Genomic DNA, 25,892 nt, shown 5'->3' with positions numbered 1-25,892 from the left:
ATGTGAGAGTTTGGTTAACATACAACTGCACTTGCATATGCATCTAAAAATCTGATTTTTTTCTACAGTGAGCAACATTTTTTTAGTGGTAAAAAGCATACATTTGATGAAGTGACTATACAGTTTCATTCCAGATACTTTTAATAGAGTTGTTTTAGAATGTAGGAATATACATCTTGCATTTATGCAAATTTTAATGTGTGAGTAAATATACATTTATATAAATGCAGACCTGGTGAACATGGAACAATGTACCGAAGAACTGTACAGAAATGAATACTAAACCAAATTAATGGGAGAAGTGGAAGACATAGAATTTAATTAAAGGAGAAGATGAAGGTGGAAGGTTCGGGGAGAGAATTCAAAAATGTGGCAGTCAATGGTGGAGAAATTGGGTGGAGATACTAGAGACACAGAAAATTTTGGAGAGAGTGAGATTGAAACTTTGGAGGAGGTTACAGAGATGTAACAATTATGGTTATGTATTGTCCAAACACAAAAATATAAGTTTTAGTTGTTGTGAGGCCAAAACCTAGTAAATGTCAGTTAACCTAGAAATATTGCGAGACTACTGTGGAATAGATATGACAAAGGTAATTTCATCCCCTCTCATTCTTAACCAGAATAGAGATCGTGGAAACGTGCTGTGATAAACATGGGATATATTTTGGAGGAGACAAATGAAAAATATCACAATTTAATAGCATTCTATTTTTGTAATTTGTATTTTGTAAGCCCCTATGGGTCTTCAGTTGGGGTTTCCTCATTTGCTGCAGGCCCCGAAGTAGTGTTTCCATGAAATATTTTTCTATGCAAGTCCACTCCTTTTGTGGCAACTTTCAATCTTGTATTTATCAGATGATATAGCCGTGGAGAACATTTTACATGTTGTCAAGTTATTGGAACCAGAGAATAATTGCTTGCCTTTCCATCAGGCAAAATCATGAAAACCATGAGCTACAATTACTTACTTGGTCGTATTTGTGATGTCTGTTATTGACAAGTTTTTGAGCACTATGAATACGCTCTATTCCTAAACTTTACTGTTATTCTGCAATTGAACAGTAGCTCTGGGCCTTCCAAATATTTCCCAATGAAATGCTGAAAAAACAGAAGCCACTGTCTTTGATCTCTATCAAAAACTTAGTTCTTGAACTATCATCCTAAAGAGCCATATCAGACTCAAAACATTTAATGCTGTTTCTTTCTCTACAGATGTTGCTAGAACTGAATTTCTCCACCATTTTGGTGTGTTGTTTTAAATTTCCAGCATCCACAGTATTTTGACTTTAACTTTGTCGTCTTTGACAACTGTAAGGCTGAATAAAAATACTTTCACAATCTTGGTGCTGGACCTTGGCATGAACTTTAATACATATGTGCTGTCATTAAGGCCACCTTTTCCACGTGTACACTGCCTAATTCCATCTCTGTCTCAGTTCATCTGTTGCTGAAATGTTCATCCAAATACTTTGCACCTCCAGACCTACACAATCCTGACCAATCCTAACATACTGCACCATCTCTAAACGTGAAGTTGTTCAAAATTCTACTACCTATGTCCTAATCATGTTCACTGATCAGCATGAATTGGGCCACTGCCTAAGCAAAAGCTTGATTTTAAAATTTGAATCTATTGTTAAATCCTTCTATTGCCTCACCTTCTTTAACCGTGTCATCATCTTCACACCTACAATTCAAGATATTTAATCATATTCTTGCCTTTGAGCCTTTGTGATTTTAATTGCTCCAACCATTGATAACCATGCTTCAGCTGCCAATGCCCTAAGTTTTGGAACTCCTTAACCCCCTCCTCTTCTCTTTCCTCCTTTAAGACCTTTAAGGATTCTTTGAATCTCCAACATTATTTCCTATGCAGTTTGTTACCAATTTTTGCTCGATGATTTTCCTCTGGAGTAACTTGAAATTGTTTATTACATTAAGCATGTTATATAAATACAAATTGTTGGTGTTGAGAACAATGTTCTGTTCATATAAACTATAGTTTCCCAGTTATGGTTGTACGTTTTGGCCTTAGACTTGTTTCAGCTAAATGCCACAAATGCCAATTAAAGATGATATATTACATATTTGAATATTTTGTTAGAACAAACTTTATATTGTGATTTTGCTGGTAATGTGTAGTTAGTACAGATGTTTTTACCAGTTAGCATTTATGCAGATGCGTCAGAGAGGTCAACCAGCAGTAATGAACACACATCACATCACTAAAAGGAGACCTGTATTGAAATAGACAAGATTTAGCATTCTCTGGCAAGTTGACTTCATATCTACTATCCACGGATATCAGCTTCACACCATTCAAGCATTGTCTGATGAGGAATAATGCAACCTGTCAGTTTGCAAATGTAATAGTGGGGTTAATTGGAGTGATGAAACTCAGACTGCAACTTCTGGATTTCCAAATTTGACAACATGACTGCCTTTGACTAAAGTTGCTGTAGTGTTCATGCATGAATAACAGTGATCTCCATTAATCTTAATTTTAGATCAATTTGTAGGCCATTCCACCAATATCTCAAAAATGAGCTTAAAAATCTAAATGTATACATGTTTTTCGTTGCAGAAAGCAAGAGTTCCTTAACTGCTAAAATAAATGTTAGTGAGACTATTGGAAGTGCTTCAAGACTTAACTCTTCTTAATGCTCCAGAAATAAAATCAAATTTCAAGTAGTGAAATCACTTCTATTTGAGAGTTTTTGCTTTGTATGAACAATCCTGGGAAAGTCATAGTTTACTGAAGATGTCATGGCATTCGACCTGCCCACCTTCTTGAGTTCCAGGATAATTTTGTATCCTGTCTCTAGGTTGGATGGATCATCCCACGTGAACTTAGGTCCACCTTCCTGCTTGGTTCCTAAGGTTGTCATCATTTCCCCATCCCTGTGAGAGTTCACCTCACTGCAACCCCTCAGGTCTCACAGCAGAACCTCCAGGTAAGAGAGAGCCCAAAGGAAAGCCTTCCTAGAGCTCCAGTTCCCATGTTTACTGCAGTCTCAAACATCCAAGAGCTGGTGAGTGTGTGGAACACAAGTTGCAGTCCCTTTAACTAAGAATCCTTCCTTTATCAGGAATGACAGTTCCTGCTCGCTTCCTTAATCGATCTCAGAAGCCATCTTTTAATGTTGTGGCTTGGGGAAATTGTTGTGGCCAAGCTTGCCAATTAGTAAATCTGTATCCTAACCTACAAGTGTTCTTGCCTTTCTTGCAGGAGCTAAGTTTGCAAAATTCTACCCAACGATTATGCCTCCACTTCTGTTAGAGAGGAATGGTCACAATGAACAGCAAAGCTATTGTACTAAGAGACGTAAAATATTTTTCCCTACTAAATTTCTTCCCTATTTCTCTCTAAAACTCCATACATTAGATGTATATAATTCAAATGATGGTAGTAAACCACCATTACCTTGCCCAACTACTCATCTTTCATGAGCCTAAACAGTTAGTTTCAGCAGACCCTTCAATCAAACAGTGTTTTCGGCTTTATCTCAGTTGTATCTTATGTGCCCACTTACAAACTTGTTTTATAGCAGAAATCACTGTTTGGTAACCAGGAATAAATAATAAATGGTCCCTACTTGTTAAATAAGACCTTTTCTGCCAAGGTATTTGAGTGCATTACATGCACTTTTACATTGAACTGTTAGAGATGCTCAATTAAAGTCAAGTATAAGCAAAATACAATAACAGATCTAATGCAATTTTTACAGGGTCCACTTAACAACAAGACTAGTATGCTTTAAACAGTATAATTCTTTGTTTTGAGGTGGACTACCTTTCAAATTCAGTCACAAATAATGCATTTATAGATTGTGCGGTTTCTGAATTTCATTTGTGTCCCACTTGATTTATATTGTGAATAATGAAAACTTCCAATTATTTTATTACTGTTGCTAACACATCAGGCTTATTTTCTTGAACTGGAGTTTTTTAAAGTGTCTCAATTTAGTCTGGAATTAATTCAACTGCCAAAGTAGTGTGAATTCAGTTAGGACAGATTTCACAGAAATAAAGACTAATTGCGCATATCAAACTTAAAATTAGAGTGTTTAACAACCATGTCAATGATGCTTTAAAAGTTGATTTCATACCAAAATGATAAAAACAAAAACTAATCTTTTCTCTTTTTTGTTAGATTTTACTTCATTTAGGTCTTCTGACAAAGGAGTCAGGATTTAAAATAGCCGAAAATGCCTTTAAAGGAGGCCCACTTGGGGAATTGGTGCAATGGAGTGATCTCATTGCCTCAGTGTATTTATTAGGTCACAACCTGATGCTTTCTACATCAGTAAATGAATTGAAAGGGTAAGCTATACTGAACAAGACACACACTTTTCTTAAATATCTGGCAAAAAATAATATTGGGAGCTGAATAAAAGGATTGCCGAAATGCTGGCATATTTCAATTGAGTACAATTGCTACTTAAAATTGTTGTACTATAAATAACAACGTAATGAATGCTAACAGCAAAAACTAAAGGAGAAACAATTTCTTTATATAAATGCAAAAGTAGTGAAACTAAATATGGAATATAACTGAAACTCTATAATTAGATATAGAAGCAGAATTAGGCCATTCGGCTCATCGAGTCTGCTGTGCCATTTGATCATGGCTGATGTATTTTTCAACCCCATTCTCTTTCCTTCTAACTCTGGATCCGCTCGCAAACAAGAAACTATCGATCTCTGTCTTAAATACGCTCAATGACTTGGCCTCCATGGGCCTCTGCAGCAATTAGTTCCATGGATTAACCATCCTCTGGCTGAAACAATTCCTCCTCATCTCAGTTCTAAAGGGTTATCCCTTCACTCTGAGTATGTTACACAAACACTTAATGTTTATTTATGAATGTGTAAATGTGCAGTATACATATTGATACTGTATATTATTTATTGGATGGATAAAGTGACACTTAGAAGCAGATGAGTGCATTGTTCTCAGTGTGAGATGATATGCACTGACAACATTTCATCTGGTGTTGAAAACTCATGTCTGAGAGCAAACTGCTTCCAGAACCAGATTGTTCAAGAATAGCTACTACACTGGCACCTTCCTGACAATGGAAACTTGTTCAGTTGTATCCTATCAAAAAGATAATCTAACAACCAATTGTCATTCAAATGTTTTCTGATGACTGTCATGATCTTGCAGCAATGTAAATGTAGTAACAGATGGTAGACCATTGAAATATAGAAAATAATACAATACACATGACTCTCACATTAAGTAGATCAATAGTATGGGAAAGTAAGTGGCCTCAATGTTAACCTTCCATTTATTGAAGAGAAAATGTTATGTTCATGTTATGGACCACGCCAGACCCCCTCAAAACATTTCAACAAATATCCCAGACCCTAACTTTGCTAGTTGTTTTAAGTGGACATTCCTGAAGGGATACAGATGGTCAAACATTTAGTTTTAAACAAAACCGAATTTATTTACAATATTACAGAATGAAACACAAACAAAAGAGAACAGATTACAGAATAACTTAACCTATCCAAAAACACAACAGACTATCCCAAATTAATGATGCTGTTCCCAGTACTTCCAATAATCCTCTTAAACATCCATTGGCACGAAAGGTAAAATCAAACACAGGGTCTTAAAGGAGTGAGTTCAGAGAGAGTGAGATTCAGCATGGACCTGTTTCTTTGGGTCCAGCGGCTTCACAACTGTCTGACTGCTTTCCGTGACTAACCAAACCAGAGAAGAGCTGAGCTGGAGAACTGGCTGCTTCCGTTTCATTGTACAAGTGCTTTTTTTTAAACTTGGAAGTCTTTTGCCTGAGGTAGCATCTGTTAGCTATCATCAAACTGGCCCTAAAACCCTTCAAACCTGGATTTTTCTGAGTCTCTGTCGTTTATGACCTTGCTGTAAAAATAAAAGCCAAGGATAACATAAGCTTGTTAAAGGAGCAGCATTATCACACTACTTTTCTTAATTACTTAGGACAAAATCTGTTTTGTAACTTATCTAAAATTTGCTTATGATGTATCTTATACCCTTTCTCCAAAACTTTTTTATTATGGATTTGCATAACTATATTTTTAAGAATACCTGTCTTGTTGTATGTTATTCCTCCAATGTGTTATGAAGTTGATGGGAAACTGTTTCAACCCAGTGGTCTCCTGGGAACGGATTTCACATGTAAAGCGTGATCAGTGGTTTGTTCACTGCCTTCCCACCTATTCCTGACCATGTCCCCAGAATAAGCAACTCTCTCCCCTTTTGATACATATGACTAACAACTTGCCAACAAATCAGCTGTTCCAAATATTTGGCTACTGACACATTGCTGCAGTTGGAAGGAAAGTTGGGTGCACCTTTTAGGGTGTGCTGTGTGTGGTTGGGAGCACACACCAAGATGATACAATTCCTTCTTTGAGTCCTTGCTTGATGTCCAAATCCATTGCCCCTCCAGCTCCTTAATGTCTGTCCTAAGGATGCCTGATCTCTTTTCTGCACTGAAAGCCTGGTACTTACATTAATTTGAGGTCCATTGTAGTACTTCCTTGCAGTCCCTCGACGACCCATTACCAGGTTCTGCTACTGCTGGAGCTGCTGGCTAATCTGATTGGTAGATTATTATCAAGGGCAGCAATTCCTCTCTCTGACAGTGATGTGCCACTTTCTGCTCATTAAGGCCACTCACATTGAGGTATCACTTTGGGAAGTCCTTTTTTTTAGAAAGTCAGTTTAAAGTAGGCTTCTATAATGGCAAGTGAGGGCGAAATGAGCAATATGCATTCCCCACCACCTTAAAATTCAGCCCCTCACTTTTTCATAGAATCACAGAATCCCTACAGTGTAGAAACAGTCTATTAGGCTCAACAAGTCCACACCGATACTCTGAAGAATAACCCACCCAGACCTAACATTTGACCATGACTAATGCACCTAACCTACACATTCCTTAGCACTTTGAGAACTTTAGTATGGCCAATTCACCTAACCTGCACATCTTTGGACTATGGGAGGAAACCCGCACAGACAAGGGGAGAATGTGTAAACTCCAAACAGACAGACACCTGAGGCCGGAATTGAACCTGGATCCTTGGTGTCGTGAGGCAGCAGTGCTAACCACTGAGCCACTGTGCTGCCGTTTTGTTTCTCATTATGTTTGTACTGACAAAGCTGAGCTCTTCACAGTTTAGGTAACGCCCTGCAATCTTGCATGTTTCCTAGAAGTAAGTGCCCCTGAACCCCAAGTTTTTTTGGTACAGCTACAAAATACCATCGAGAAAGTACCCCGATCTTTCCTTTCTTGGCCCAAAATGGAGAACGTCACGCTTGCTTATATTGACTGCTGTAATTTTGTCCACTCACTTAGTCTATCAATATCCCATTATAATTTTATGCTATCATTACACTAGCTACAATGCTGCCTAACTTCACATCATCAGCAAATTTGGGTGTATACCATTATCCAAGTCGTTATAAATAATGTCTATAACAGAGGCCCTAACACCAATCCTTGTGGGACACCACTATTTACAATCTGCCAATTTGAGTACCTACCCAGTACAGTATTCCCACTTTGCCACCTGCCATGCAAGCAATTTTCCCACAATGGATTTTGACTTCATGGGCACATTTTCATAAAGAATAAAATTTCAAGTACCTTGGATAATAAAGGCATTGCAAATGTATGTAGAACCTGCAAGTTAATTCAAATGGTACAATGTTTAACATCTCCCATCTGCCAAATGTAACAGTATTTTTATTTAATTTGCGTTAGTTACTTGAGCATTTTGACTGGAAATAAAGGTGGATGTCCAATCAGAGGACCAAAGCTACTGGACCTAATATACATTGATATTGTTGGGTTAAAACAACTACAAACTGTACTAGGAGGATCTTTCACCCACTATCGGTAAGACTGTACCATCCTTACGCTTCTGTTAATTGCATGACAGAAAACAACATATTCTTACCTTTTGGTTCATCTTCACACTTAAAATTACAGTGCACTGAGTCAAAATTAAGAAATTTTATATTATTTCTTGGATTAGTTGGAAGTCTCGTTTTTCACAATACCTTGGGTTTACTAGCCATTCACTTGGGAGACGTGGTTAGTAAATTTTCAGATGACACTGAAATTGGTGGTATAGTGGACAGTGAAGAAGGTTATCTAATATTACAAGAAGATCTCAATCAATTAGGTCAATGGACTGAGGAATGGCAGAGGGAGTTTAATTTGGATAAATGTGAGATATTATATTTTGACAATGCAAACAAGGATAAGACTTGTACAGTGAACAGTAGGGCACTGTTGTGCAACAGAAGGACCTAGAGGCTTCAGGTATGTAATTCTTTGAAATTTGTAGACAGAGTGGTTAAGAAGGCATTCAGCATGCTTGCCTTCATTACTCAGACCTTTGAGTATAATAGTTGGGATGTACAGTTAAGGATATGCAAGACATTGCTGATGCCTCTTCTGGAGTACTGTGCAGTTCTGGCTGCCCTGCTATAGGAAGGATATTATTAAATTGGAGAGAGTCAGAAAAGATTCGCCAGGATGTTGCCAGGAATGCAGGGTTTGAAATCTAAAATAGACTGGAAAGGCTGGTTGTTTTTTCCACTGAAGCACAGGAGGTTGCAGGATGACCTTATAGAGGTTTATGAAGTCATGAACGGCGTAGATAAGTGAAAAACAAGTGCCTTTTCCCTTAGGTGGGGGAGTTCAAAACTAGGGTGCATATTTTTTAAGGTGACATGAGAAAGATTTAAAAAAAAACATGAGTGGTTCATTTGTGGAATTAATTTCCAGAGAAAGTGATGGATATGGGTACAGTTGCGTTTAAAAGATAGTTGGATAAGTTCATGATTAGGCAAGATTTAGAGGGATGTGGAGCCAAGCGCAGTCTGGTGGGACGACTTTAGTTTGGGAACAAAGGTCTGTTTCCTTACTGCATGACTCTGACTCTGCAAGTATCATAGTACCTGCATTTGAAGCAAAATGTTGGGAATGCGGGAAAGTTGTAATAGAAACAGAAATTTGTGGAAAACACAGATCAGGCAACAGAAAAAAAGAGAATACGTTCATGTTTCAGGTCAATGAACTTTAATGAGAACATATTACTTGGCAATGAAATCATCTCTTAGCATGACCAAGCAAGGGTGAATTTGATGTTGAAGCTTCACTGGCTGTACCTCATGAAAACATTCATATAAGGAAACTTAAGTTTGGTTGGATAACAAAAAAACTGAAATTCCATTTTCTTGTATGGCAAATTGATTGTGTTGTGGAATTTATCTAGGATTATTATGGTTAACCTTCACTTAGAGAGTAAAAGAATAGCTGGTGTTTCTGCTCCTGAAGACCTTTGCCTCCTACATCGCCATGTGGCTTTGAAGTACTTCACTTTATAGAGGAAGCAGCAAAATGACATTTTCATGTTTCTCTTTCGCACATGCCGTACATCAAAGCAGTAATGAAAGGGCAAACAATGCAGGTTGCTGATCTGTCTGATCAACTTAAGATCAAGAACTTTGGAACAATTATGGAGAATAGGGAATAATGTATTTAAAAATATATTCTGTGAAAAACAACAAATAGTATAGTTATGCAAACCAAATCATGCTGCTGAAGTTAATCCATAAGGGAAAGTAAACTGGTTCTAATTTATGTATGAGTTGGTTGTAGTATGCAAGTGTGTATCTTCCATTCAATAAGATATTGCCTTAGATTTGGAAGGTACTAGTATGGTGGTAATGTAATTGGAGTTGTAATCTCATTTTCCATTCAATCATTACCGTCCAGCCAGTGAATTAAACCTTGTTCAATGAAGAATTAAGGAAGGAGAGCTTAAAAATGAGGTGTCAACCTGGTTAAGCTGCACAACGGGACTACTTTTATTCCAAACAGCATGAAATAGACAAAGGTAAACAATGCCACAAGCAATGGAGCAGATCAAAGCTCTGCAGCCTGTCGTATTCAATTGTCAATGGTGATTGACAATTAACAGCAGGACCAGGCTCCACAAATAATCCATGTCCAAAGATGGTTGGCCCAGCATATTACTGAAAAAGCCAATACTGCAGACTTGTATCTTGTTTCAGTCAGAAGTTCTGAGTGGGTAATCCATCACAACCCCTTTCTTTCCTAGCTATTCAGCCATTTTTGCCATTCCACATGATATCAAGAAATGGCTGAAGGTATTGGATACTGTAAAGGCAACATTCCAGCAATAGTACTGACAACTTGTGCACCAGATTTAGCCTTGCCTCCGGCAAAGTTATTCCAGTGAAGTTACAACACTGGCATCTACCTAACAATGTGAAAAATTGTGCACCCAATCAATTATTGCCCAGTCAATCTACTTGCCCACATCAGCAAAGTGATGGAAAGAAATGTTGACAGTGCTATCCAGCAGTATTTGTCTACTAATAACATGCTCACTGACTATCAGTTCCAATTCTGCCAGGGCCACTCAACTCCTGGCCTCATTACAAACCTGGTCCAAACATGGACACTGCAGAGGTAAGTTGAGAGTGACTATCATTGACATCAAGGCAGTGTTTGACCAATTATGCATCAAGGAACCCCAGCAAAATTGAAGTCAGTAGGAATCAAGGAAAACTCTGCACTGGTTGGAGTCATATTGAGCACAAAGGAAGATGATAGTGGTTTTTGAAAGGTCAATCGCAAGAAATCACTAGAGTAGTTCTTCAGAGTTGTGTCCTAGGCCCAACCATCTTTTGCCTCTTCATCAATTACCTTCACTCCATTATAAAGTCAGAGTGAGATGTTCACGAAGGATTGCACAATATTCACCATTTTTCATTGCCTCAGATGCTTAGGTAGCCTGCACCCAAATGCAGGAAGTCCCAAGCAATATTTGGGCTGATAAGTGACAAGTAATGTTCTTGCTGCACCACTGTCAGGCAATGACCATCACCAACAAGAGAGAATCTAATAATTTCACTGTAACATCAGCAAAGTTGAATCCTTCAGTGTCAAAATCCTGGGGGGTTACCATTGACCAGAAGTTGAACTGGACCAGTTTGTACAATACTTGGCTATAACAGAAAGTCAGAGTCTGAGAGTTCTGCAATGAGCAACACACCTTCTGATTCCCCAGCCTCAGTCCACCATCTACAAAGTAGAAGTCAGGAATGTGATTGAATATTCTCCAAGAACCTGGTTAGATTCAAGTCCATCAACAATTAGGCTTGTCACCATCCAGGACAACAACCTGCCTGAGTTGCAGCCCATTCATCACCTGCACAATACAGATTCATGAATTAAAAACAGGAGCGAGTAGGTCATTCAGTCTCTTGAGCCTCCTCACCATTCATGTCTGTTCCTGAAAACCTTTCACACTCTTCACCGCTGACATACACAACCATGCACCATTTACAAGATACAGTGCTCCAACTAACCCAGGCTCCTTCAGCAGTACCTCCAAACCCATGGCCTCGACCACTAGAAGGACAATGAAGGCAGATGTATGGGAAGACCATCATGAAAAAGTTCCCCCAGAAGTCACATAATATCCTCACTTGGAGCTATATCGCTGTTCATACACTGACACCAAGTAAAATTTCTGGAACCCTTTTCTTAAAAACACTGGGTGTTCCCGCATCTCAAGATTGCAGCAGTTCACAAAGGCTGCTTACCACCAGGGCAATTAGGGATGACTAACAAATGCTGGTTTAGTCAGTGATGCCCACATCCTATTGGGAAATAAAAAAAATGTTTCTTAAACTTATCTAGTGTTTAACTGGATCTGTGCTGTAAAATGCTGATGGATGACGGACGTGATAAACCACGGAGGGACAAGTATGTGTTTAATACAAAGAAAAAGAAAAATCTGCAGATTTTGGAAATCTAAAACAAAATCAGAAGTTGCTGGAAACTCTTCGGTCTCGCAGCATCTGTGGAGAGAAAGCAGAGTTAACCTTTGGCTCTTGTGACCCTTCAGAACAATCCTGAATTTTCTGCATTCTCTCCACAGATGCTACCACACTAGTGTGTTTCCTCAGCAATTTCTGATTTTCTTTGTTGTACAACAGTTTTGAAATACTGTTGGGAGTATACACTGACAATGCAAGTGATTGAAAGGTGGCAAGCAATTCCAGCAAAATAGATGTGAAGGAGTGAATTGAGTTTGCTTCTTAGTGTTTAGAATGAATAATGATATACACAGTTTTGCCAAGGCCTGCTAAAATATGCAGATAAAGGGCAGTGGTTTGTTCCAAAAATCTGGTGTTTCCAATGGAAGGAATTTGGAACAGTTATCATTACAGTATCTTCAATAATTACACAAATACTTTGAGAATTTTAAATCGCTCCACATTCACATGGATATTTTGCAAGTTCAGAACTAAGTATTCAAAACTGGTAAATCAGTCTTTTGACTCTTAACAAACAGTCATTGTCTCCCTGATAATCTGAAAATTTTGATCATCATGCCAATATTTTTCATACTTCTTGCATCCTTTCTTAGATGCTTGTTGAGGGTTCTTGATTCTTTTGGAACTGAACCAGAATTTAACCATGCTGAATATGCCAAGAAAAAGAACCATGGATCTCCCTGGGGCAAACTCAATCTAATTCCTAAGCAGTTTTACAACATGTTCCGTAAGTAAATACATGTAGAACTCATTCTGGGGCTTTGTATCAGAAATAATTTGCTGACTGTCCTCCCGTAATTACATATATGTCGTATCCCACAAATAATATCAATCTCTACAAACATTTTTACTTAAGGCACACTTTGTAGCAGGTCCATTGCATAAATTTTTCATGTAATTTGCTTGCTCATAACATAAATCTAGATTCTAGATCCATTTCAACATAAAATTGTGCATGATAAAAACAAAAAATACTTAAAATGTTGAGGTTTGGACTGAGATTTTTAAATTCATTCTGGAGGTTTAGGTTTTGGTTGGGCAGCATATATTGCCATCCTGTTTTGTCTTTAAGGCAGCAGTGGTGAGCGGCCTTCTTGAACTGTTGCAGTCTGATTTATGTAGGTACACCTGCAATCTTGTTTGGGAGGGAGTTCTAGGATTTTGACCCAATGACTGTGCAGGAACAGTGATCTATTTCCAATTCAGGATGGTGACTGACAGGGAAAGGAATTTGCCGGTGATGGTGTTCCCGTGTATCTGCTACCCTTTTCCTTTGAGCTGATGACTTTGGAAGGTATTGTCCAACGAAGTTTGTGAATTTGTGCACACTACTGCTATTGTGTATTGCTCATGAAGGCAGTGAATGTGTCAGGACATGGGGTGAATCAAGCAGACTCTCTTTTCCTGAATGGTGTCAAGATTCTGTGTTGTTGGAGTTGCACTTACCAGCAAATGGATCATATTCCATTGTATTACTGATGTATATAGTTTTAGATGGTGGGCAGTCTTTAGGGAGTCAACGGTGAGTTTCTAGCTGTATTCCTAGCCTCTGACCAGCTTTCATAGCCACAGTATCTATATAGCTAGTCCAGTTTTGTTTCTGGTCAAAGGTAGCCCCCAGATGTTGATGGTGGGGATTTGGCAATGGTGATCCTATTAAATTTTAAGGTGAAGATGGCTAGATTCGCTCGTAAGAGAAAAAGCTAATTTTGTTAGTGTAGCTAGATCCTTTTGGAAAGAGTGGAAAGACATGGCTTGGAAAGGGTGGACGCTAGGAAATTGTTTCTGTAAGGCGAGGAGACTAGGACCCGTGAACTAGAGGGGATAAATTAGAGCCTTAGAATTAGAGGGGATAAATTCAGAACAGAACTGCGGAGACATTTCTTCAGCCAGAAAGTGGTGGGCCTGTGGAATTCACTGCCGCAGAGTGCAGTGGAGGCCGGGACGCTAAATGTCTTCAAGGCAGAGATTGATAAATTCTTGATGTCACAAGGAATTAAGGGCTACGGAGAGAATGCGGGTAGGTGGAGTTGAAATGCCCATCAGCCATGATTGAATGGCTGAGTGGACTCAATGGGCTGAATGGCCTTACTTCCACTCCTATGTCTTATGGTCTTTTGTGATTTCTATGAACATGAATGGTATTGAAATGAGCCAAGAGTTAGGGAGGAAATTCTGCGATATTATTTTCCAGAAGAGTTCCAAGTTAGGGTAATGAATAACTTGAAGGTAGTCTTACTATTGGCTGCTGTCCTTGTCCTTTTAAGTGGTAGAAGTTGCAAATTTAGAAGGTGCTGTTACAAGAGTAGGTTATAAGAGTTGCTGTGGTGCAACTTGTAGATAGTACACTTTATTGCATTCACTGTGCATCACTTATGAAGGGCCTGAATATTTAGGGTGGTACATAAACTACAAATGGTGGGTTGCTTTGTATTGGGGTGTCAAACTTCTATTATTGTTGAAGCTGCATGCATCCAATAAAATGAAGACAATTCCATCATATTCCTGAGTGGCGCTGTTTGGATAATCTTCAGACTATTTTTTGGCAATGTCTTGTAGCTACAGTATTTAAATGGATGGTGAAGTTCAGTTTCTGGTCAGTGGTAATCCAGAGAACGTTGATGGTGGACTGGTAATACCAATAAATGTTAAGACCATAGTTAAATCCCCTCTTGTTGGAGACAGTCACTACCTGGTACTGTGTGGTCCACTAACACTTGAGAGATAAGTGAGGACTACAGAAGCTGGAGGGTCAGAGTTAGGAAAGTGTGGTGCAGAAAAAGGCTCTGTAGGTCGGGCAGCATCCGAGGAGCAAGAGAGTCGACGTTTCGGACAGGACCCTTCAAGACTGGGGAAGGGGTTGGAGAGATAAATAGGGGGGAAAGGGGAAAGGTAGACGATAGATGGGTGAAGGTCAGAGGTGATAGTGATAGATCGGTGGGAAGAAAGATGGACAGGTCGGGCAGATCTGAGGAGGAGGTTTGGATCTGGGATGGGTTTGTGGGAGGGGAGATTTAGAAACTGGTGAAATCAGTGCTCATGCCATGCGGTTGTAGGCTCCAGAGGTGAAAGATGGGTTTTCCTCCTCCAGTTAGCAGGTGGCCTTGTGTAGGCAGTGGAGGAGCCCAGAATGGATCTGTCTTTATGGGTGTGGGAGGGGGTGTTGAAGTGGATGGCCACAGGAAGTGTGGGGTTGGTTAGTGTGTATGGACCAGAAATATTCCCTGAACCATTCTGCGAGTTTGCGCTCGGTCTCTCCAATGTAGAGGAGACCACATCTAGAGCGCTGGATGCAATAAATGAGGTTGCAGGATGTACAAGTAAATCTCTGCTGGATTTGAAATTAACCTTTAGGGCTTTGGATGGAGGGGGAGGTGTGGGCACAGGTTTTGCATCTCTTACCTGTGGCAAGGGAAGGTGTCAAGAGTGGAAAGAAGGTTAGTGGGGAATGTGGACCTAATGAGGAAGTTCCCCTATATGTCTCTACCCCGTTCCCTCTTCCCAGTCCTGAAGAAGGGTCCTGCTCAAAACGACTACTGTCTTGCCCATTAACATTTTGTCCAAGCCTGGATGGTGTCTAGATTTTGTTCAACATGAGATTATGAACTACTTCATTATCTGAGGAGTTATGAATGGTATTGAACATTATGCAATCATTAGTGAAGATCTCCATTTCTGACCTTATGTTGAGAAGATCATTTAAAGCAGCTGAAGATAATTAGGGTTTGGACACCCTGAGGTGATGCTTTAATGGTGTCCCTGCTTCTGAGCCAGGAGGCCTAGGTTCAAGTCCCATCTGCTCCCCTAGGTACATTATAATCAGCTTGATTAGAAAATTTGGGACATGGAGTACATTCTGTACTTTTGTTACTCTCAGTGCTTCTTCCAAGTGGTGCTCAAAGTGAAGAAACATTGATTCCATCAGTCAAGGGTGAGCATAATGTTGATAATAGGTAGCTGCTTCCTTGCTCATGTTCTATCTGATGCCATGAGTTTCCATAAGCCAGTGTTGAGAATTTCTGATGTGACTCCTAACTGTATCCACTGTTCTCCACCTCTGGTAAATCAGTGCTGCCAGTGGTATACCCAGGGATGGTGATGGAGGAATCTAGGATATTGGCTGTAAGGTATGATTCAATGAACATGTCTATATCAGGCTATTGCTTGACCAGTTTATGGGACAGCATTCCCAAATTTAGTCCAAGTTCCCTGATAATCATGAGGAGGACTTTTCAGGATTGATTTGGTGAGTGTAACTTTGTAACTTCTAATTCCTAAATTGATGCTGCGTGATCTGCCTAGTTTTTTAGTGCAGAAATTTGGGAGGATTGAATGATTTGCTAGGTCATTTCAGAGGTCTGAGATTAGAGTGGTGCTGGAAAAACACAGCAGATCAGGCAGGAAAGATGAAGGGCTTTTGCCCGAAACGTTGATTTTCCTGCTCAGATGCTGCCTTCACCCATTGCAGAAGTCTATTGGGAGTCAACCAATGGCTTTGTGTCTGGAATCAAATGTGGGCAGAAAGAAGGCAGATTTCCTTTTCTGAAGGACTTTGGGATGTTAGAATATTTGGGACTGGTTTGAGCCAGAGTTGTTCTGAGAAAATAAAGTTTAGTGGTTAAAAAAAAGGCAATGATGAGGGTTTCTGCAACAGTTCAGTTGGGGTGGGGGAGGAGTCAGGTGATGTTGCAGAGGTGGAAGCAGGCATAGATATGTCGTCATAAGGTCATCGTTGACCCCAAGATGAAAACAGACTGCTCCTACATATCATTTTTGTTTTAAAGTAAAAACTTAATTTATTTTTTATTTGAATAAAGATTTTCAATTGTTCTTTAGTTTTTTGATGCATCCTAGAACATTAGATTAATGGCATATGGTGAGACTGCACTATTTAATTTTAGCTCCTAAAGTTATGACAAAAATATCAAACTCAAGCTTTTGGAAAATATCTTATTAATAAAAACTTAATGTGTTCAAAATTCCTTTCATTGAATAATATGTAAGTTTTCCTGCAGTAATTTTTATTTACTTTATTTTGTTTTAACATTTCAAGTTACTGAAAAAAAGATTTGTGGAGGCAAATCTTCTGAAAGTATTTTGACTAATTTGTGATAAAACCCAATATAAATGGGGACTTTGTCACCTAGAATGGAAAAAGAATGTAACTACTGGAAGTACTTTAAATATAATGCATTTATTTATCTTGCGAGCATGAATTTCATGATTTACTCTAATATGCAGCTGTCCAACTTATTAAATTTTTATCACAGGTTGATTAGAAGTTAAGATAGCAAGTGAAGTCAGTTTTACATGACACATTTACTTCAAATGTCAGTTTTTTACAAAAATGTGATTAACAACAGTATAGTAGTCATATTTTCACTACTCACGTAACCACATGATATCAGTCTATATCTTTAAAGGGCTTTCAATGTTTTGATAAATATTTGTTAGTATGTGTTACCAGATAATGTCTTCAAGAATGTTAAATTTATTGTATTTTCCAGCTCATACACCTGACAACAGTTTCTTAGGCTTTGTGGTGGAGCAGCATTTGAATAGTAATAATATTACTCTCAGTAAAATACCAAGAACTAATAAAGCTCTGATTTATGGTAAACTGGCGGGCTATTGGAAGGTATGTGCTGTCTTCTTTTATCCCTTAAACTGTTGATAATTTTATTGCCTTTTTTTAATTCTGAAAAATATATTACTGCTTGTTCCAGGTGCTAACCTCTTTGTACTTGTACTTCCTTTTGAACACTAATAATTTTCTTACTATTATTTCCGAGTTCACTACTTTCACACCTTTTGTGAATGAAATGGAACAGGATACTAGAGCATTACAAAATTTACTGATGATTTATGAACAAGTAATTAACATTTTCTTTTTTTTGCCTTTTTCTAAACAGCTGGTATAACTTAGTGAAGTTACATTAATGATAGTTAATTTGAATGGTTTGTTTTAGAAGTCTTTGTTAGCCAAGGTGTGGAATGTTCTATTTCTAGTTATGCTTTCTGATTTTCACAGGATAAATCATCTTTCCTGGATATTGTCAAAAATTATGCTGAGATCCATGGTACTTTTCACAATGAAAATAACGTCCTTTTACCTAATTTTATAATTAATCATGGGATCCTCAGTGGGCATGACCTTCACCTCTTGCTAAGAGGGACTAAGGTTTGTCAAATATTAACAATTTGTAGTAATTTGTTATCAGTTTTATGGATGTATTTAAAAGAAGACAAATGTACCTTTAAATTAGAAATGTTAATTCATCAATGTCCAGTGGACTATTCTTTAGGGAAAAATTATACCATGATCGTAACATAGAAGTGAGATTGCCTAATCAAATGGCAAGAAGCATAAACAAAATACTTAAAATATGAGTGAATCAAACTCTTTCCACACAAGACAATGTTTATTATACTTAACACAAAAGAAGTTGCAAAGGACTCAAATAGTTGAAACCAGTTCTTTTATTAATCGTTCGATTCTTTGTGTATAAAGATACAAGGCAGTGGAGCTCCTACTTGAATATGCAAATAATGTGTCCTCCAGAGGGAAGTAATGGAAACTGTTTGGAAAGTAATTAAAGTATGCATTTAGTTAAGTCTAGTTTTCTGAAACTGAAAGAACCCATCTAGAAGCCTTTGGATCTTCGTCTTCAATCAAACAATGCCCATCAATTGTGTATCTTTAACAACGTAATCAACAAACCACTAACTTCAAAATATCTCCAGTACATTACATTATACATCTTGATCAGTTGTTTTCTTTGGCATCATATTTTCAAGACTAATATTTCAAGAAGTGTGCATATTATATAGTTCCATGACACCCCTTCTGCAGGAGGATTCAAAGAAGACTCTCTGTTGCAGTCATGATCTGCGTATCAAGTCTTGGTAAATCAGATTTTTTTACCTGCTAAGGCTATTACAGGGTGGGCCGGTGGGGGGAGAAAATGATGTTTTTAATAGCCTCACATTTTCCCAGACATGACACACTTATAAAGCTTAAGTAACGTACCATTTTCTTAGCCATTAAAATAAGTTTTGCCAATAATCTGTATACAAATGTTATCCTAAATTTTATCTTGCATTTAGAAAGTATGCACTATCTTCAAAAACTTGTTTGCCTCAAGACACTGAAATAGTATGAGTTAGTTCAAGGTGCAATGTTGTATATTATACCAATGTTACATCTGCAGTATTTGTCATATAAATGTCATTTTTACATAAGAACTAAGTGCTGCCGACACTTTTTCTTGAAAATTGTTCACATTCAGTCTATCAGGACCTTGTTTTATCTCCACAATTGACAGTTTGCTGCATTGAAGAAGGGGAGCTCTTTACCCCATTAGCTTGTCCTGAGTCGCAACTCAAGGTTTGGGAATCCTAAGTTACTCGTTGAATTCATCAAGACATGATCTATGAATTTGTAGATATTGAATAAACAAAATATTTGCTCCTTCAAGATTATACAAGTTTGAAGACTGATATCTGTTTGGTAGTATTCCCAAGACACTAAAGTGCGAATGATTGTAGAAAGTACATTTATCTCCCCCTTGAAGGGATAGCCTGATTCACGTAGCCCACGGTAATAGTTGGAAAACTATGGTTATTTCTTGATGTTTTGTTAATTCCTAAATGGTGATCAATGTCTCATTGCTATTAAGCTTTAATATTGAGTATTTTAAGTGACAATGCAAATGTTTTTCAATGAGGCTATGAAGAAGCAGAAATGAGTTTCATCTCAATTTCTTTCCAATCTGCCAGCACCAGCATTAAAGTATTTGGGTTGTACTCATTCCATACCCTAACAAGAACAACATTTCTACTAAAGAACTTCTATCAATAAATGTCATTGGGAAAATGTGTAAGAATTTTTCATATGATGAACATGATGAATGAAGTTTTAATGTGTAAAATAATTGTTTTATTCTTTAGGTTTTTGTAGGGCTAGGGTTTCCCTATGAAGGCCCAGCACCTCTTGAAGCAATTGCAAATGGTTGCATATTTCTGAATCCAAAATTTAACCCTCCAAAGAGCAGGAAGAACACTAATTTCTTTCAAGGGAAACCAACATTCAGAGAGGTGTTGTATACAAAATATTCATCATTCAATATGAATTGTAGAGTTGTTGAATTATAACTTTAGTTTGCCATTTTTATAAATGTTATACTGCACTGGGAAAATGTGTTTCATTGACCACTTTCCTAACTAGGTAATGATACACCAATTAATATAATTGCCAACGGTATTGCATTGTAACAATTTTTTTTTACGACAAACCAGGTAAGGATTAGATTAGATTAGATTAGATTAGATTACTTACAGTGTGGAAACAGGCCCTTCGGCCCAACAAGTCCACACCGCCCCGCCGAAGCGTAACCCACCCATACCCCTACATCTACATCTAGATCTACCCCTTACCTAACACTACGGGCAATTTAGCATAGCCAATTCACCTGACCTGCACATTTTTGGACTGTGGGAGGAAACCGGAGCACCCGGAGGAAACCCACGCAGACACGGGGAGAACGTGCAAACTCCACACAGTCAGTCGCCTGAGGCGGGAATTGAACCCGGGTCTCCGGCGCTGTGAGGCAGCAGTGCTAACCACTGTGCCACCGTGCCGCCCACATTAAGGATAATGGATTAAGGATTAAGGATAATGGAACCAAGATACAGAGCTGGGAAGGGAAGAGACACATAGAAACAATATAAGGTTGAAGACAAGGTGGAAGAAGGGAATATTCTGGCCAGAACGGGGTATTCTGGTTCAAGGAAAATTTTGAGGCTAAATATTAGCAAGTGAAGTAACTAAATATTGGAATGGTGGTTGAGGATACAAAATGAAGGAAACATCAAAAGCTTTTGGGGCCTTAATGTTGCTCAGTGGGGAGGAATTGTTAAACAAGGTTGTAAATGTTGAGCCTAGGGGTTGTAATATTGTTCATTGGAGGTAGGGAGATTCAGTGGAGATCTTGCTCACCTAGATTAAATGTTCTAGTCAATTAGCCATGTGATCCCAGAAGTTTGTGAATATCTGAATGGTAGACATGCATCTTGAGAGTTTCGGACTGCTGGTAGGTGAATGATGTGGTGCATTGAGCAATGCTAGTGGTATGCTAGGGAGGAATTGTCACATACAGATGGATCCACTGATAGCCCATATGACATTATTAAACATCTTTTGGCACTGCTGTCAGGTCCTTGATGCTCAAGTGTGGGAATTTTGGTATCGCTTGGCATTTTGCAGGCCTGCTTACTCCATTCACCATAACTCTCTATTTTACTGGGGGTCAGTTCGCTCAGTTTGTTGGACAGAAATTCTCCAGTGCAAAGTGATGCCAACAATTTGGGTTAAATTCCTACATTGGTTGAGGTTAGCAGGAAGTACTCTCCTTCTGAACCTGTCACCTTGCCTGAGGCATTGTGCCCCCCAGATGACTTCTCATGATTTAACCTCTAATAAGAGAGTAGCCTTTGGTTTATAGAACCGTGGCAGTTTAACTTTACCACTTGATGTGAAAATATGTCTCTCTCTCTGCACCTGTCCACTCTCCAAGTGAGCAATAGGGGTTGCGATCTATAGGCACTTCATTTTGCTCAGGTGTTTGGCTCCTTTATTTGGTATTGTAGTGCTGGAAATCAGACACAAATCCTTGTGGTTCTGTGCAGGTTCCCCATATGGTTGATAACTAGGACATTTTAGGCCTTGTAAAATGTTAGGTTCCCAGCTAGCCAACAACTTAAGACATGCTGAGCTTCAGGCAGAAAGCACTTAAGTCATGAAGCAGGAGGCAAATCATGAACATTGTGCCCAAAATGTATACAAAACAATTTTTAGATGTTAATTTTGATTGAACATTTGGTCTGATGATCCAGTGATTTCTTCTTTTTTCTTCTGTTGTCAAATCACTTATATACGGGGATTGTCTTGAGAATTATGTGATTAGATGAAAAGACTTCCCTTTTTTTCAAGGATTTTCCATTTACTTTTCCTGAAAATCCATTTTGCTGCAATTTCAAATGTCTTTACAAATTGGTTTTAGTGCCCTACTCTTTTTTAAAGTTGGCCATTCTGAAAATCAGTTAGACAATTATGTTAATGCAGCAGATATCCGGAATTAAAACTCAATCTTCATTTCTATTAACAGCTCTCATCTCAGCATCCATATGCCGAGGTTTATATTGGGAAGCCCCATGTTTGGACAGTTAACATTGACAATCCCAGTGAACTAAAAGAAGCAATGCGTCAAATAATGGAACAGAAGGTAAGAGGAAAAACACATTAAGTACACACTTGTTGAACATTTATACGTTATTGTACTGTAAGTAATAAGGAGTATTGTTTTAGACCTAAGGAGAACACAGATTAGTATTAAATACAGAAGTGTAAAATAATAGTTTGGTAGGGAGAGGCCAGTAAACTAAACGGTGCAGTTTTAATAAACAGAGACCTGGGAATAAAGAGCAGACGAAGCTTTGAGGGTGGTAAGACACAGTGATCTTTAGCTTTACAAAATAAAGCAAAACCAGGGAGAATGTGCTATACCTTTATCGATCACAGTTGGCATCTTGTGTCTAATTCTGGATGCCATAATTTAGAAGGAAGGCCAAGGCCTTAGAGACCATGCAGATAAGATTCACTGACAGTATTTCAGTGATGTGGGACTGATATTATCTGGAGAGTCTACAGAAGGTAAGGTTGTTGTTCTTTGGAACAAAAATTATTTTGGAGACATTTAGCAAAGGTAGTCAGAATTATGAAGGGTTTTGACAATATATCTGGAGAAACTATTTCGAGTGATGTAAGGGTTGGTAAACAAAGGACACAGATTTGAGGTAACTTGGAAAAGAACCAGAGTCAAGAACAGGAATTTTTTGTACAGCACTTTGTTGTGAGTGCATTGTCTCAAAATGTAGTGAAAGTAGAGTTGATAATAACTATTGAACGACAATTGGATAATAACTTGAAGAAGAAAGATCTGTGAAGCTAAGGGAATAGCTATTTCAAAAGGCTGACACAAACATGAATGGCCACTGTGCTCTTTCATTCTTCTCTGTCACATCACTATGAAACAAGGCACATTAATCTTCTACATATTTAAAAGATTAGATGTGATTTTTACAGAGTCTAGGTTGATTTCATTGGATAATATGTGATGGATGGAATTTAATAAGAAGTTTAATTGAATTGAATTTATTGTCACGTGTACTGAGGTAAAATGAAAAGCTTCGTCTTGTGAGTAATACGGGCAGATCACATTGTTAAGTAACATAGATAGTAAATAATAGGTAAACAAAATACAGGTACAGGTGAATGTTAAGAGTTTGTGAGTCCATTTGGTATTTTAAAAATAGTAGGGTAGAAACTGTTTTGAAACTGGCTGGTGCGTGTGTTCAGGCTTCTGTACCTTCTTCCCGATGGTAGAGGTTGTAGAAAAACATTGCCAGGGTGGGATGAATCTTTGAGAACGCTGGCTGCCTCTCCTTGACAGCGGGTCTGGTAGATGGATTCTATAGATGGGACGTTGGCCTTTGTGATTGTCTGGGCCTAGTTCACCACTCTGTAACCGTCTCTGATCTTGAACGCTACAGTTGCCATACCAGGTAGTGATACATCCAGAAGAATGCTCTCGATAGCGCACCTGTAAAAGTTGGCAAGGGTATTCGCTGTCATGCCAAATTTTCTTAGTTGCCTGAGGAAGAAGAGACGTTGTTAGACCTTTGCAACCAGTTTGTCCATGTGAAGGAGTGTAAGATTGTGCAATTTTAGCGCAAGGGGAAGGATAAAACCATATGGACTGAAAGGTCCCATTTTGATGCCACAGGAAGAGAGAGAGACTAGGGATGGGGTTGGGTGGGGGTATAAAAGCAAAAGAGGTATGCTGACTTACATATCTAGAGCATTGCATTGAATTATGGTCACCACACTTCAAAGCATGTCTAAGATTCATTAAGATGGTGCAGAGAAATTTACCAAAATGGCTCCAATGATGAGGCTACAAATTTAATTTGTAAGTTCTGAATTAATCATGGAGCAACAGAAACTGAAGAAAGATGTTATAGACTTGTTTGTGATTGTGACAGGTTTGTACAAAAGTAGACAAGGAAATGTTGTTCCCATTAATTGATCGTACAAGGTAACTTGAAGAAGAACCAGATGATGCAGACTTGAGCTACATTTGCAGGAATTATGTAAGAAAGAACCTTTTGCGCAAAGAAGATAATACTATGAGAGTGGTGAATGTAAAGCTGGTGAATAACTTTAAAAGGAAGTTGTCACTGACTAGATTCTCTACTGTGAACTAGCATGGACTTAATGTGCTGTATGGTCTGCTTCTGCACCATTGACTGTTGTTTACCACTATATTTGACTAATTTCATTTTCTCCAAATCATCAAAAGTTGTAGTGTTATTATATTCTAGTTTTTGAGAAATAAATGCAACTAATGTAGAGCAGGAATACTGGTATTGTTGTACTATAGCTCCCTCTAAAGGCAAAATTAGCTTTAACCCGATCATTTACACTGGAGCAATATTTAATTTTGTGGTATGTCATTTTTGTTGAAGAGTACTTTTGCCATTCTAGCTAAAAATAGAGCAACATTTTATTGAATGTAGTGATTTCATGACTATACCATTCTGAGTGGTTAACCTATTCTGCCTTTATTATGTTAAAAGTCACACAACACCAGGTTATAGTCCAATAGAGTCATAAAGATGTACAGCACAGAAACAGATTCTTCGGTCCAACTTGTCCATGCCGACCAGATATCCCAACCCAATCTAGTCCCACCTGCCAGCACCCAGCCCATATCCCTCCAAGCCCTTCCTATACATATACCCATCCAGATGCCTGTTGAATGTTGCAATTGTACCAGCCTCCACCACTTCCTCTGGCAGCTCATTCCATACACTTACCACCCTCTGGATGAAAAAGTTGACCGTTAGGTCTCTTTTATATCTTTCCCCTGTCACTCTAAACCTATGCCCTCTAGTTCTGGACTCCCTCACCCCAGGGAAAAGACTTTGTCTATTTATCCTATCCATGCCCCTCATGATTTTATAAACCTCTATTAGGTCACCCCTCAGCCTCCGACGCTCCTTCCTCAGGTAGCTGTGAAGCAGGATCGTACGACACAGAATTTATAGTGTCATGCAACTGAAATGATATGTTGAACAAATTTAGATTGCTGTTAGGTCTTTCATCTTTTAGAATGGGTTGCAGGTTTCAGTTCATTAATATATAAATCCCAGAACTACTTTTAAGTCACATTCTCGAGATAACTTAAGGTTCTCTTTTTTAAAAAAAGGGGTGACATCTCAGCTCAGCCAGTGCATTAAAGGTGTGAGGTTAGGGACTGTCTGTATCCCAATCATGAGTCAGACTGGTTCTGTTTCCAAAGTAGGAATTTATAAAATGTTACATGGTTTGACTGCCTGCAGACTGTATCCTTTTTGAGCAAAGTAGAATGTGTCTGTAAATTCAATTCTGCAAATACAAATTCACCCCATAGACATTTATGTCTGTGTGCTTGCATGAGAGAGGGAGTGAGAGTGTGTGCATGTGAGTGCACGTGATTATTATGGTATAGTCAGCAGTACAGACCTTAAGGATTTTTCCTTAAATTTTTATAGAATGCACATATCACTGGCAAGGTGTTGCCCTTCCCTAATGTTTGCTTCACAAAAATATTCTTGATTCATAATTCAAATTGAACATTGAAATAGATACAATGAAATATCACGTTTGACAGTCAACACCTTGCACTCTTTGGTAACTCAAACCAAATGCAAAATTGGAATATGTACTAAATAGAAGAATTATACACATTATAATGCAAGAATACACCCAAACAGGTTCTGTAGGTTAACAGCCTCTCAGTACATTATGGCAAAAAGGTGGTGGCCATTCCTCACTGTGCTTTGTCAGCGGCTGTCCCATGCTTTAACATGAGAACATAAGAACAAGGAACAGGAGTTGGCAATTCAG

The 25,892-nt window shown here is 38.4% G+C and overlaps 1 protein-coding gene across 1 annotated transcript in view; it reads left to right on the top strand.

Moving 5' to 3' along the window:
* Positions 1-25,892, top strand: part of LOC140480434 (alpha-1,6-mannosylglycoprotein 6-beta-N-acetylglucosaminyltransferase A-like) — a 54,653-nt gene that overhangs the window by 7,643 nt on the left and 21,118 nt on the right. Inside the window, exons 4-10 of the mRNA XM_072575297.1 lie at positions 4,157-4,326; positions 7,764-7,898; positions 12,478-12,611; positions 17,392-17,522; positions 17,916-18,065; positions 19,835-19,981; positions 22,051-22,167. Coding sequence (XP_072431398.1) covers positions 4,157-4,326; positions 7,764-7,898; positions 12,478-12,611; positions 17,392-17,522; positions 17,916-18,065; positions 19,835-19,981; positions 22,051-22,167 — 984 coding nt within the window. The remainder of the gene's footprint in view (positions 1-4,156; positions 4,327-7,763; positions 7,899-12,477; positions 12,612-17,391; positions 17,523-17,915; positions 18,066-19,834; positions 19,982-22,050; positions 22,168-25,892) is intronic.

Source organism: Chiloscyllium punctatum, chromosome 8, assembly GCF_047496795.1.
Source record: "Chiloscyllium punctatum isolate Juve2018m chromosome 8, sChiPun1.3, whole genome shotgun sequence".
Classification (NCBI taxonomy): Eukaryota; Metazoa; Chordata; class Chondrichthyes; order Orectolobiformes; family Hemiscylliidae; genus Chiloscyllium; species Chiloscyllium punctatum.
This window is presented reverse-complemented; position numbering and strand designations above follow the sequence as displayed.